We start from the raw sequence: 14,649 nt of genomic DNA on the forward strand, positions 1-14,649 counted from the left end.
TGTGACAGCGGTGAGGAGTGCGGTAGGAATGATGGACCGATTTAAGGTAAAAGTGGGATTGCACCAAGGATCGACTCTGAGCCCTTTCCTGTTTACAATGGTGATGGACATGTTGACGGACGAGATCAGACTGGAGCCTCCATGGACTATGATGTTCGCGGATGACATCATGATCTGTAGGGAGAGTAGGGAGCAGGCTGAGGCGAGCCTTGAGAAGTGGAGGTACGCACTGGAGAGAAGAGGAATGATAGTCAGTAGGAGTAAGACGGAGTACATGTGCGTAAATGAGAGGGAGGGTGGTGGTATGGTGCGGTTGCAAGGAGTTGAGGTGGGGAAGGTGGATGGGTTTAAATACTTGGGATCAACTGTCCAAAGTAACGGAGGGTGTGGGAGAGAAATGAAAAAGAGAGTGCAGGCAGGATGGAGTGGGTGGAGAAGAGTTGCAGGAGTGATTTGTGACAGAAGGGTAGCTGCAAGAGTTAAGGGGAAAGTATATAAGACGGTAGTGAGACCAGCTATGTTGTATGGTTTGGAGGCGGTGGCGCTAACAAAAAGACAGGAAGCGGAGCTGGAAGTGGCAGAGTTAAAGATGCTGCGATTCTCGTTGGGAGTGACGAGGATGGACAGGATAAGGAATGAGTATATTAGAGGGACTGCGCAGGTAGGACGGTTTGGAGACAAAGTGAGAGAGGCGAGATTGAGATGGTTTGGACGTGCACAGGAGGGAAGCTGAGTATATTGGGAGAAGGATGCAGAAGATGGAGCCGCCAGGCTGGAGGAGAAGAGAAAGGCCAAAGAAGAGGTTCATGGATGCGGTGAGGGCGGACATGCGGGTAGTTGGAGTGTCAATGGAAGATGTGGAGGATAGAGCGAAATGGAGACGGTTGATCCGCTGTGGCGACCCCGAACGGGAGCAGCCGAAAGAAGAAGAAGAAGAAGAAGTTGTAATTAAAAAGAACACATTAACATCTGAAATCTTTTCAGGCATTCACGAAGATCTTGGTCAGAGGTCAGTGACCTCTCGTGGTCATCATTATGATAACATACGTGTGGTATATTCTACATCATCATGAATACAATATAAATTCAGTGGGACAGAACAACAGGACCCTCGTAAAAATCGTTAATTTTTTCATTGAAACATCCTCGTATATGTTATGATACAGGTAACAAACAAATGTAAATCAGCATTGTTTGAGGTCACCGACTTCGATATTTAAATAGGGGTCAAACGTCACCTTTGGAAATAATCTATAGATGTCTGCAGGACACAGACAAACAGTCATATAAAAAGTGTGTAATTTTGGGACGTATGATCATGTTACTATGATACATGGTGCTAAAATAGCAAGTTGTTGTTGACCTCTCCTTGAACTCTCAATGTCATCAGAGGTCAAATCCAAGATGGCTCCAAAGCTAAAAAATAAATCCTCATGTATTTAGACACACTGTAGAGTGTGTAGAACATTTCATGCTTTTATCCCAAAGTGCACAATTTAATTGCTTATTAGTATTACCGATGCACAGGTTCTTCCAGTAAACATCTGGTTAAACTTCCAAAATCGAGGGTGAATGCACACCTCAAATGGTTTGATCCTCGCTTCTCCCATCTGTGGAACCACGTTCCAGAGGCCGTTATTTCCCACTTCCCTTCAGGGCTTCAAGCAGACAGTGCACTGCCATCTTATGTTATCCTCCATCCTGACCCATGATCTTTATTACCCCTGATCTCCATGTTTTTTTTTTTGGGGGGGGGGGTCTAGGTCTGTCTGTCTCTGTCTCTGTCTCTCTCTCTCTCGTTTATTTACTTGTGCCAATCGTTACCCCTCTACCCCACTAAATTTAACCTTGCTCTTCCATGAACTAGCTAGCTCTTGTAGAAAAAAACCCCACAACCTTGCTGCAATTTTGAGTCTTCGAGTCATATTCCGAGACAGTGTGCTCCAAGATGCAGCACTCGCTTAACAGTCACACAGCACCAGAATAGCCGTTTAAATCCACTTCATGGGTTTTAATACCCACATTAGATAACTGCTTAAATGGAAGATAGTTGCAGTCCTTTGAAGGTGAAATACGAGACTTCCACCTTGTGAGCAACGTCTCGGATGCCTTGGTGAATTTTGTCTTAAAATTTAATTCCCACTTCCCTCTCAGTTCCTTCCATCATTTCAGTGCATTTCAAATTTGTGAAAATACTTTTCTTTCCAAAGCTTGATCTCTCCAAATGTTGAAGCAAAAGAGTCAAGCTAATTTTCACAAAGATCAATTGCATTCTTGACTGTTTTTTTCTCTAATTTGGCAATAAGCTGTATTATTCCTCTTCAACCAAAAGGAAATGGTGCAACATATAATCAAGGATATTTTTTTTGCACAAGTTTGGTTCAAGAGGTACTAAACAATTGCCACAATAAAATAATTGGAAGTCCCATAAATCTCTGGGAGGCATCAGGGCTCCAATGGCTGCATTATGAACATTTTATTCACTGAGAATATTTACTAGAATGACGTGATTGATCGTTACTCCATGGAAGGAATTTCGATCTTAAAAAAAAAAGAAAAATAAATAGACCATTACATGTGTGCTTGTTCAGGGTACAAGCACACATAAGGGCATATTTGTTTTGTAAATGGAGTGGAAGCTTGTGGAGGAGCCACAGCACAAAACAGATGAAGACATAAAAAAACTAGAAGGGCACTCGGTAGAGCGCATACCTCTGCCACATGCCTGATCCACGAGAACATATCGGGCCCAATACATTTTTGAAATAACATGCCAGAAAATTGTTTTTGGCCCTTTCAATGGTGAAGAATCATTTTCAAAATTAAATAATTAGCGTATCCAGATCCGGATTCCGATTGTCACCAAAATCTAATCAGTTCGACCTTGTCACACACCCAACCTGCCCACCAGATTGCATCCGGATCCGTCCACAACTTTTTGAGATATCCTACACACAGACAAACAAACAGACGAACAAGAACACATTGTGCAGGGCACGATAGTTGCAAAATCTAGAAAACAAATTTGACCTCAAAAATAATTGGTGGTTGAATTCAATGACCAAATATGCAACTCCTCTTCAAATTTCAAGTCAATGAGATGAAAATTGAGGATTTTAGACATACCTCCTTAGTTGTTGACCTTGGGACTATGTTCACCTTTTGGTTAATGTTGACCTCAAAAACAATTAGCTGGTTGAATTCAGTAATGTGAAATATAAATCCTCTTTAAATTTCAAGTCAATCGGATGAAAAATGAGGTTTTAGAAATCTCACCAAAGTTGTTGATAAGCTGTATTATTGATAAGCTTGGCCTTTGTTGATCTATGTTGATCTTTTCCTATGTTGACCTATGTTGGTGTTTTGACCTTTTGACCTCAAAAACAATGGGCTTCTTGCTTATGACAAACTCTACCATGTGGTGAAGTTTCGTGAAGATTGGTTTAAAATTGTGACCTGTTGGCGACAGACAGACAGACAAACAACAAAATTGACTGACCAATATACTTGAAAAATCGGGAGAGGGGTGAAAACATAAACTCCTTCACCTTCAGTGGCGGAGGAAACAAAAAGAACAGGACAACACCAACAACAGGGTAAAGAGATGAAATAGGAGGCTTGGAGGAATAAAGTATGTGCAGATAAATGAGAGCAAGAGTAGGAGGATACAGGGGTTGAAGAGGCTGGTTGCAAGTGCTACAAAAAAAATCTCCCACTCTCAGTCAGTCACAAAAAACTCTCACTCTCACTTTTGTGACTGTCACAAAAGTGGAAGGGAAAACTAGGGAAAAAGCAGAAGTGGAACAAAGAAAAAATTGAGAATGGTGATGGTGTGGGACCCAGAAACAAGTGGGCTGGGGAGGGTTAATGAAGGTATAAAAGACCATGAGTATGGATGGGGGGTGATCTGAGATGGTGAGGAACAGTAATCTTGAAACCCTGGAGGAAAGAGTGTGATTAAACAGACTGAGGAAGTTGGTTCCACAGGCAGGAAAAAAAAGACGAATGTATGAGTGGAGGTGAGCAGTGAACCTGGATTTTGGGAGTTTCACCAGAACAGGGTTACCTGCAGACCACGTGCACCCTGTAGAAACCTGGGGGAGACAGGCCACATTGAAAGGGCAGAGGATGCAAGACCAGAAAGTAGGCGGTAGAAGACAGAGAGACCACCGACATGTATGCGATGTGAAAGTAATCGATCAAGAGCCTCAGCTTTATTGCGGCAGGCCTTGGTTTCCAATGACATTAAAGGCCTTGGTTTCCATGGCATCAAGCTGAGCAAGGTGTGAGGCAGGGGCACTAGCCCAAAATAAAGAGCAGTACTCTGTGGATGAACCTGTGGATGTGGATGAAGGACCAACCTGTGGATGAAGGTCTTGTCGATAAAAGTTCAGAGATGCCCACGAAAGACTTTGCATGACGGAAAATGTCCATTTTGTGGCTGGCTTTGAAGGCCAACTTAGATATGTGGTTTGCCAGAGAAACAACATGGCTCTGAAGATCAAATAGGCCCCAAACAGTTTTACTGACTGAATTTCGTCAAGAGGATTGTTAAAGAAGTATATGGGAGGGTTCATCAGGTGGTCCTTTCAATGAGATTGAGTGAATGTAACAGTGAGACATAAAAGGAGGGGTCCTTGTATGCCATAGCCAAAGAGCTTGGAGAGAAAGATGGGGCACCAGACTACAGCAAATAGTTGAGGTATGTCCAGAGAGATGGCCATGATCTCACTTCTGAGAACCAGGGCCTCAATCCATTGCTGGAAGAGCATTTCCAGGGTAGAGTGACCTGATCTGAATCGAAACGGATGGTCTGAGATCAGGCCATTAGAGAAAAGGAACGATTTTGTGTCAACTGTGATGATGGATTCCATGACCTTACTGATGATTGGAAATAAACAGATAGGTCTGGAGTTCAGGGGATCAATTTTTGCAAAGCCTCAGCTTCATCATGGGAGATACCAAACGGTGGGTTCATGTTTGTGTACTGCAGTGATGTTGGCTGACTTCCATACAGATGGACGATGGCCGAGGGCAAATTATAGGGTAAACAGAGCAGAAAGAAGATGTATAAGAGGGGCAGATGAGGTTTTTAAGACACGGGGAACTGATGCCATCTTGGCTAGTTACAGAATCAGAGTTGATGCTTGCGAGAAGCTTCTTCACCTTCTCGGGTGAGAAAGATAACAGAGTGTAGGAGCAGTTGGGTAGCTGCTGAATAGGGTGGTTACAGGGAGAAAGAGATTGGAGACGAGATTTGGAAGCAAACACAGAATTGAGGCATGCGGCCTTCTCAGAGCAGAGTCGGCTAAAGTGCCATTTGAAATGATGGAAGGGATGGAAGGGGAGCATGCATACACCAGAGACAGACTTAGCAAGGTGCCACCAGGTCTTTTCAAAATATATTGTTGTGGATTTCCGCCCGTTCGGCGTGCGAGTGACCGCCTTTAGCTAATTTGCGGCCGCCACGTGCCCACCGAACGTGGCAATCCAGTCGCAGCTTTTCGGATCAACGCCGAAACCCAACTACGGGTGTTGTTAACAACACAATAAATCAGCCAACTCTTCTGTTCACGCGCGACAGGGTTGATCGCCGAATTGTCGATGTACCTAATTATTCACGCAGACAGAAATGCAGGGGATTTACACCTCAACGGAGCCTGCACGGAAACGAGCCGCTTTACTCAGCTCGTTCGGTTTGCGATTGCCGAGCGGTTTTATATCGCCAAGCCCCGTCGGACCCGATTGTCTTATCGGTGTTAAAAACCAGCTAATATTCCGAACGCAATTACGGCAGTTCAATGGAAGAAGGGACGCAACGAGCAGGTGAATATTCAAACAAAGGGGACATTTATTGGTAAACTTATGCAATCACGGCAATGAATGGGGGTAGGGGACAAGACACGAGCAAGAAAACCTACAGCCATTATCTATTTATTATTTACATGCACTTATAACAATTCACTACTTAAAGGACAAGACGCCACAGACTTCCATGCAAAACCTCAGAAAGAAAAGACCCGGGCTCGTAAGCCTTTAATATTTCTCAGAGCCGGGATGACCGCAAGGCTCTGAGAGGTCGCGCAGGTTACCTGCCACCCTCGTGGTGACTCGCTGGGGCCTGGTTCGGTGACCCTCGGTGTCTCTGCCTGCACTCCACTGGACTCCACCAGTGCCTTCAACAGCGCCTCCAACGGGGATCCGTCTGGCGACTCCTCTCCGGCTTCTACTCGACCAACTCCAACGACGCCAAGGAGACCAAGAAGAGAGCCAAGTCCGCCGATGGCATCACCAAATCTCGTACCAAGTCCACCAATGGCACCAATTCTCCTGGTGTCCTCACCAATTCTTATGCTCTCCTCCCCAATTCTCCTTCTCTGAGCGAACGCCGCGTTTTTATCGTCGACGCGCCATTTTCCCCGCCCTTCCCGCCACGCGGGGGAAAATTTCAGCAGAGCTCAGCTTGGCTCTGTGGTTGTTGCCCAACCGTCATTTTTGTTTACCCATTCTGAGGGATATCGGGGCGGGAGTTGTTGAGATGTCGTGGTTGCAGTGTGGTTGGCGCTGTGGTGGGGATGGTGTAGTTGTTGAGATGTCGTTGTGGTGGTGGAGGTGGCATGGATGTAGAGATGTTGTTGAGGAGTGGTGTGTTTGTTTGAAATTAAAGACAGAAAAGAATTATGGCTAACTCGAAGATGCACAGCCCAGCATACAATAATGCCCTTTAGACATTGGTGGGGAAATCTAATCTGGACACACACTTATCGAGATAACTGATCTTCGGGGAGCCTGAATGGTGATCTGTGAATTTCCACAACTGTAACAATATTATGGGATCTTTAGCTTCTACATGCAAATGCTAATATATGGGACAGCCAGCTTAATGCTCCTAAAAGGATGATGTCATCATTGATGTAACACCCTTTGATAGTTTATCAGGAATGAAAGTCAAAGGCCAAAGCAAAGCATGTTTTTTCTGATTTATATTGCCATTCCACTGTCCAACAGCCTTTGAAGCAATGAAAAATGCTTTATAAAAACCCATTTTAATCATGCGTGTTGCAAGGTCCAGCCTACCATGGACTCACAAAACCATACTGTATTTTTTTCCTTATGAGGCGTAAGGGCTAGTCCTCGTAATTTAAAATTATAATAAAGTCCGAAAAATTACAAGCCAATGGATTGGTCAGGTTACTCACATTAAAACAATGAAATTACACAACATGAAGTTTTGAGGTTGTGGACCTTTGAAAGCCGTTTGCCATTGAAATCCGGAACCAAATTACTCAATGATGGTGAAAAGTAATTCAAGAACAAGATTGGAATCTGAAAGTCGAACTATAAATAAACTCATTTTTGTGAAGTATTGCAAGCAGAGGAGCAGAGGGAATAGAAAAAGGTTTAAAATGTGGCTTTAAAAGGCATTTCCAAATATTTACTCGGAACAAAATATTTTCACTATCTTATGCTTTGATCTTTGGAATATATTGAATGCATCCAGTACATATACGGAGATGAAAACCCCAGCAAATATGTGTTTAGATGTTACCAGGAAGTCCCCACATAACACTGTGGCCAGATTTTTTCAGAAGTTATTTATTTTTGTGTAATGAGGTAAGCTTTTAGGAATGTCACTTGTGAACAAGATTCACATTTTCATCAATGCGGAAAACACGTACGTGCGCGCGCGCACGCAAACACACACACACACACACACACACACACACACACACACACACACACACACACACACACACACACACACACACACACACACAGACACACACACACACACACACACACACACACACACACCGGCAACACATTTCAATTTCCCAGTTCCACAAAACTCATGGAAACATGAACCAAAAGCAATCACTGAAAACAGGACATAATACTCACGTACGACTTGATGATCCGATCGAGCGTGTACACAGAAAACAAATCACTGTGACCGGACATAGTACCTGTACTTAGGTATAAAAAAAGGCCATTGCTAATTAAGGTTTCAGTTCAAAGTGACTTTGGCCTAAACAATGCAGAAATCAAGAAAAACGACCAAATAACCACGATCTAAAAATGAAGTCCAAAGATCTTGGAAGCTGAAGAATGTCCGAATTGTACTAATGATAATTCATTGGAACAAAAGGAATGATAAAGAAGAACCTCACAAAAATCATTCAAATCATCCCTGGGAATATGACGACAAACAGACTACAGTTGGAAGCTGTCCGGGGCTCAGTGACGATCCTCAGAAGAGTCCTTGGAACAAAACTTTGAGAACAGAAAACTTCACAGATTGGTCCATGATTTGTAATCCCTCACCAAAACGGAGGTTGATAATTTGAGCACTGGGAGGACTCCATTCCACTTTCTGAAACCCACATATGGAGATAACAACCAACAACAAAAACACACACCCACACACTTCCCAGTGCAGCTGTATTATTTTGTGCAAATGGACCACAACACAGTTACAATTTTTTTATCATTATGGATAATTATTTAATGTATAAACATCGTGATTACCTTTGTAGAACCTTTCACCAATATTTCCACGGTGTGCTACAATTTCTTTGCTCACATCATTCAATTGTACGGTAAACATTTCAACAATATTTGCTTTGAAGACAATCAGGTTGGTATCTTCTTCTTGCACATGGCAGCTTGGCTGCTGGGTAGCTATCATTTTGTTGGGGCGCGACGATGCCACTGATGCTGTGCCGCTATTACCAGTACACTGGTACTCATTTTACCGACCTTGGAAGGATGGCAGGATGAGTCAACCCAACCTGGTGTTGATTCAGCGGTCAACGGGGTTCGGACTCAGGACCCTAAGATCCCAAGCCACATTAACCGTGAAGCCAGCACCAGGCTTAGGTTTATAAGACAGAATATAATTCACTGGCTGCTATTAGAACAAATTCCACATGGTGTGTGCACATTACTGATGTAAACATTGTGGATAATGGTGAAGAAATAATGATGGCATCACCTGTAATAAAGCAAAGCAACTTGATTACCTGTGCCAAAGTGTGAAGATTTGAACTTTATCACAAGCAACATTTCACATTCGGAAGTCTCTGAATCCCTCACACCCAAAAGACCCAATCGGCAGAAAGCTACCCTCTGTAAGACACCAAAGGCCAATGATGAGACATCGAATGGAGTACACAACAAAATATCAGTTTTACTTCAGAACAGTTTTCTTGCCAGTAAAGGAAGGTTTTGGGGAGGGGGAGGCGAGGGGGGGGTGGGAATCCGTGTTTCTCACGGAATTCTATTGCTTAGACTTCTTTGCTTGCCCAAGCCGTTCGGTCTTGCTAGGATGGAAAAATTAAAGGGTGTAGCTGGTTGCCTGCCATTTATCACACACCGAGAAAGCACAGCTACAAAGACGTCAAAATGATATTGGCAACAAGGTCTCAGATTGAAACAAAGCAATAAGAGATTTGAATTTGTGAAAAATTCAATAAAAGATTTATTTTGTAAGTGACTTCGATAAGATCTTGGGTTTGCTATTTGCTGCTCCAATCTGATGCTCTTATGTGGGGCATTCAGAATGCTCTGAGAGAGAGATAAAATAGTTCATGAAATGCCGAAGTCCCCCCCCCACTAATACACAAGTGCATATCAATAATAAGAACAAGGATTTTCATACGAGTTATACATACGAGTTCATATTAAAAAAAAATAAACCTTGCCATTTCTTGCACTGTTGTGAGCGTCTCGTTCTGAGAGTTAAAAATCCAAGTCGGAGATTGTGATAAATCTGGGATCCAAGCGTAAAAATCTCACATATGATATCGATTTTGCCAAAGTTTGGCATTTGGTCAAGGTGCCACCAACAATCGCCTGAAATTTGGAAATTACATCATGGGAACTTTACTTGCACCAACAACCACTGCCATCACACTGGTCGCCAATTTAACGCCCTGCACAACGGACGGTTGTGCTCATTGATGCAACACCCAACTTGCAAAACACCAGAGTGTGAGCTCGCATCTTAAATCAGGAATTGAATGCAGACTCGACAGCTCATAGGTAAAAGTGCTACTTCTGAGATATTCTGCCAGGCCCAATAACAGTAGTGGCTAAGTGATGAGGATATTAGATTGGCATTCCAGATGTGGCAGGTTCAAATCCAACAGAAAGCATAAGCATGAAGGAAGGATCAGATGCTGAGTCTGAATTTTATAAACTGCCACCATCGAATTGACAGGTATAGCTGGCTGACAGGTATTGACAGGTAAAGATGTTCAGAGCACAGGTAATCTGCCTGCCATTCCTGTTGTGTATCTGGTCTAAATGTTATGTCAATTCACACTGTGGTTACATCTTAATGCCTTCAGGACAACCTGAGATGGACACAAAAGTAATCCGTATGAAAAGGCCCAAAATCTCCCAGAGTATTATAAAAACTCAAACCACAAGAATGAACACACAAGCACCATGTCAGTGATGGGGGGAAATAAATGCACAATACTTTCACACATGGTTGTCATTCAAAACTCTGCAACAATACAAAATACGCATTACTTTAAAAAGCATGTGCACTTCCACTACAAGAATCATGCCATTTTTCTTTGTATAGTTCTCATTTTTGCAAGTCACATTTACACAATTAACAAACCGCAGGAAATGGTCATTTCACCCATCTGCTTGTACTAAAGCCCTACCAGCACTATTGAGACTAAGCAATACTCTCTGACCTGTTGTGGTTGGTGGAGGGTCGGAGGTGGAGGGGGGAGGGGTGGTTGTGGGTAGGTGAGGGTAGAAACAGATAAATACAGAAGGAAGTTTTTCTTTACTTTTTTTTTGTAATAATTATTTACAATTAATTGGAGGGGGGGAGTGCATTTCGATGGGGGTTGAATTAGCACGGATTACTTAATCAAATGTAACTGTTCCTTTTTGTCCCGTTGCATCTTGATGTGTTCATATCAGTTTACTAGTGTTCCAGTACTAGCACGAGCTCTTCCACGAGTCTCGACTGTGTATCCAAAAAAAATGACCCACAACGATAAGCATGACAGCATCTCAAATCTCCATCAGCACAATGTGTACACAACCACAGATCACACCAGTAGGGTGAATATACTGGTTCTGGCTCACTTTTCCCCATGTAAATGAATGGGGGATTTTCAGCGATTCATATTTTTTTTCCCTAAAAATAAACCCCCTTTTTATCCCAAGGTATATTTATTTGTCTCCCCTTTTAACCTGGGGACACTTTTTTTCAAATAATCCATACAATAAGATAAAGATTTGTTAAAGGTGATTCTAAAGAAATATCTGAAATGTCTAAGCCTCGGGACACTCTTTATCAAATAACCGATGCATATTGTTTAGCTCACTCATTGAACCTATAAAGATTTGTTCATTCTCAAATTCCTTCAATAGTTTAATTTTCTTTGCACAATAATCCCCATCTAAAATATTGAAAAACAAAACATTTGAATCTTTATATTTTTTAAGATACCCCTTTTGTGCCATTACGAAATGATAAACTTCTCTTAATGCTCTTGTTTGACCACCTCCTGAGCCACATATCATTTTGAGATTATAGTAAATTGTTTTTTCATTGTTCAATTGATAACCATCAAAGTTTTCAGTCCATTCAAGGATATTCATTTTTTTCTTTACATCCTCTAACTTACTACTTTTTAAATTGATTCGCTTATTTGTTTTATTTACCTTTGTTTAAGTTATTTTTTCAATAAGACTTATTTGATATTTTTCACATTCATTATGTTTTCCATTTATATACCAAGACTGAGATTTTCTCCACTCTTTAGTTTGATTAATACTTGGTTTGACCATTAATATATTGCAAAAAAAAACGCGGCGGTAGCCCTTAAAAAACCCTAACCCATCTTCCCATCGTTAAAACACAATCTATTCTATTCACTCTATCATACAATATCCATATGGAACACAATCTATTCCATTATCTAAAATAAATCTCTTATCATCAAAGGCTCCTAATGCCTTTTTATTTACTTCTTCACTATATATGTTATGTTTATAACTTCTTATTGTATTCATTTTCCTATATTCTTCTTTCTTATTCATCAAACAATTATAATAATTTCTAAAAGTTATTGATTTCTTTATTACATATTTCTTTATTCCCTTTAACCTCTTATCAATCTGATCACCATACTTATAAGCATATGCCTTTGCTCTCAATCCAATAAACTCACTCATTACTTTTCCACCCAACTCATCCTTAAACTTACCAATAACCTTTTCATTCTTTTTGGAAAATAACTCACTCTTCTTGCTGAAATTACTTGTATCATATACTCCAATATTTTTCTTCATATGTTTATAAACATCATCAGTTTTTATATCTAGGATAAAACTATCAGTGTCCATATACAACAATGAAACATTTTCACCATACTCTTTCTTTAAGTCATTATACAAATAATCATACATCAATATCTTTGATAAATCAAGAAATGCTGTTCCAATATAAATTGGTTTATCCATTACAATACTTTCCTTTTTCATATGAATTGCAGAAAAGTTCTCTGAAAAAACCTCTTCTCTCTCAAAACTTGGTTTATTTATCAATCTCGAAGCTTCTTTCCAAGATGTTGGGAATCTAATGTTTTGCCTGTTTCTAACATTTTCCATAGTCTTTCCAAATACAGCATTATTCATTAATTTATAAAAGTCCCCTTCAAATTTTACTTTTGTATTTGCTCTCATATCTGTATTGAATTGAATATACTTTTTCACCCAAGGACTTTGTTTAAATTTTAAAACTCTATGAATTTTAGCTACTCTCAATCCTTCTCTCAAAAACTGTTTTAAGCTTCTCTGATGCAAAACATATCCCTCTTTATCATAGAATGTTGTTAATAACTTTTCTGTTGATTTGCCTTTAATATTAAAACTTTTATGATAATCACTGAACCATTCTTTATTTGGGGTTTCTTTCTCACATGCAAAAGGAAGGTCTTTATGCTTATTATGAAGATCACTCGGGTACCTCAAATCAACTTCAAAATAATAACCTTCTTCTTCGTCATTCAATTCCTCTTGAGAAGAAATAACAATATTCATCAAAGCCTTTTCATAATCCTTTTCTTCCACCCACTCTAATTTACCATAAGGCCAAAAAAAAAAAAAATGTTGCATTGGCGTAACGGGTCACTGAAAAATAGGGTAGGTCGGTCGGGATCTTTTTTTTTTTTTTTTTTCCTAATAAATCCCTCCCAAAATCTCCCCCGGCTCGAGTACCACCCTTTTTGTCGGCGGGTTCTGTCCGAAACACTTCCGGGTTTTTGCGATCGCGATCGCAATCAACAAGATACTTGAAAACGATAGCAAAACAACAAAAATAGCAATAAAATAGGGTCGGCAAAATTTTTCGATAGCAAAAAAAACAAAAAAAAAAACGTAGGGTCGGCGGAATTTTTAGGGTCGGGCGGGTTACGCCAATGCAACATTTTTTTTTTGCAAGGCAGAGATTGAGACATTGCCCATCCATACAAATTATTAGCATCAAAATACATCAAATAATTACTATCTTTTTCACTATCATAATTTGGAAGATATTTATTATTTGCTTTAGCATATCTTTTTGAACATACTTGTGATATTCCACCTCTCTTGGACTTCTCAATCATCAAAAGCATATCAACATCACTGATTAAATCTATATCTTGTTTTGTCATTTTCAACATTGCACTCCAAGCTAAACCAGGAGCTGTGAAATAGTGGGAAGGATCTAATCCATAACAATTTTTATTATGACAGAGTGATCTAAAAGCTTCAAACACATCAGCTAACAATAAAACATCTGTTTTTAGATATAAATCATGATATTCTCCAAGGTTCTTTATCTTAAATATTTTCCATATTTCTTGTGCGTGTTTATATTCCTTATCACTTATCTCTTCTTCATAAAGGTTATTATAGAAACTTTCTTTTGAAGGAAGTTGTGTTTCTTTAAATCTCATAAATGAATCCATATAATCATAAGGATAAATTCCCTTACTTGTAAGAATTTTCTCTTTACTTTGAATTTCATTCCTTGTTTGAATTTCCTCTCTTGTGAGAATTCCTTCTTTAATTAGAATTTCATCTTTAATCAGAATTTCCTCTTTAGTTAGAATTTCATTCATTGTTCGAATTTTCTTTATAATTAGAATTTCATCTTCAGTTGGAATTTCTTCATTAATTTCCTCATTAATTAGAGTTTCCTCTTTACTTTGAATTCTCTCTTTAATCTGAATTTCCTCTTTAGTGAGAATTTCCTCTTTTGGAAAGAATGAATTAAGATTTGGAAAAGAGTCCGTGGAGCTTAGATTTGATGCGAGGTAGGCTAGTGGTGTTCCCATAAACTTGTAAGAATCTAGAAACCTAATACGAGTTAAAGGTTTTGTGAATATCATTTTTGTAAATGAAATATACTTTTGACTTGTGTTTGTTATGGCAGAAATATTCCCTGGTGTTTTTGAAAGTTCATTTATAAATAGATGTGTATCATAGTTGGCGCTGTTGTGAAGAAAGACTGGAATAAAAGAAGGTAATTTATAATTAAGATTACAACAGGAATGAGCGGGACCTCTATATTTACCAGTAAGATGACAATGATCCCTAACTTTAGACTCCTTAATTTCCCCCTCACAA

At 40.1% G+C, this 14,649-nt stretch overlaps 1 protein-coding gene across 16 annotated transcripts in view; it reads right to left on the reverse strand.

Annotated features, from left to right (window-relative positions):
* The window catches only part of LOC147029952 (ADAMTS-like protein 1), a 545,848-nt gene that overhangs the window by 261,998 nt on the left and 269,201 nt on the right, over nt 1-14,649 (reverse strand). For 2 of the 16 annotated variants that reach the window (XM_085873502.1, XM_085873500.1), the window contains exon 1: nt 8,172-9,113. The exons of the other annotated variants lie outside the window; for them this stretch is intronic. Coding sequence is in view for 1 of the 2 variants with exons in the window: in XM_085873500.1 (XP_085729626.1) it covers nt 8,172-8,180 (9 nt within the window). In the remaining variant the exon portion in view is untranslated. Of the gene's footprint in view, nt 1-8,171; nt 9,114-14,649 lie in introns of those variants that run through there. 16 annotated transcript variants of the gene reach the window in all.

This window comes from Eptatretus burgeri, chromosome 3 (genome assembly GCF_056783735.1).
Source record: "Eptatretus burgeri isolate ZD-2024b chromosome 3, Ebu_testis_v1, whole genome shotgun sequence".
Taxonomy (NCBI): Eukaryota; Metazoa; Chordata; class Myxini; order Myxiniformes; family Myxinidae; genus Eptatretus; species Eptatretus burgeri.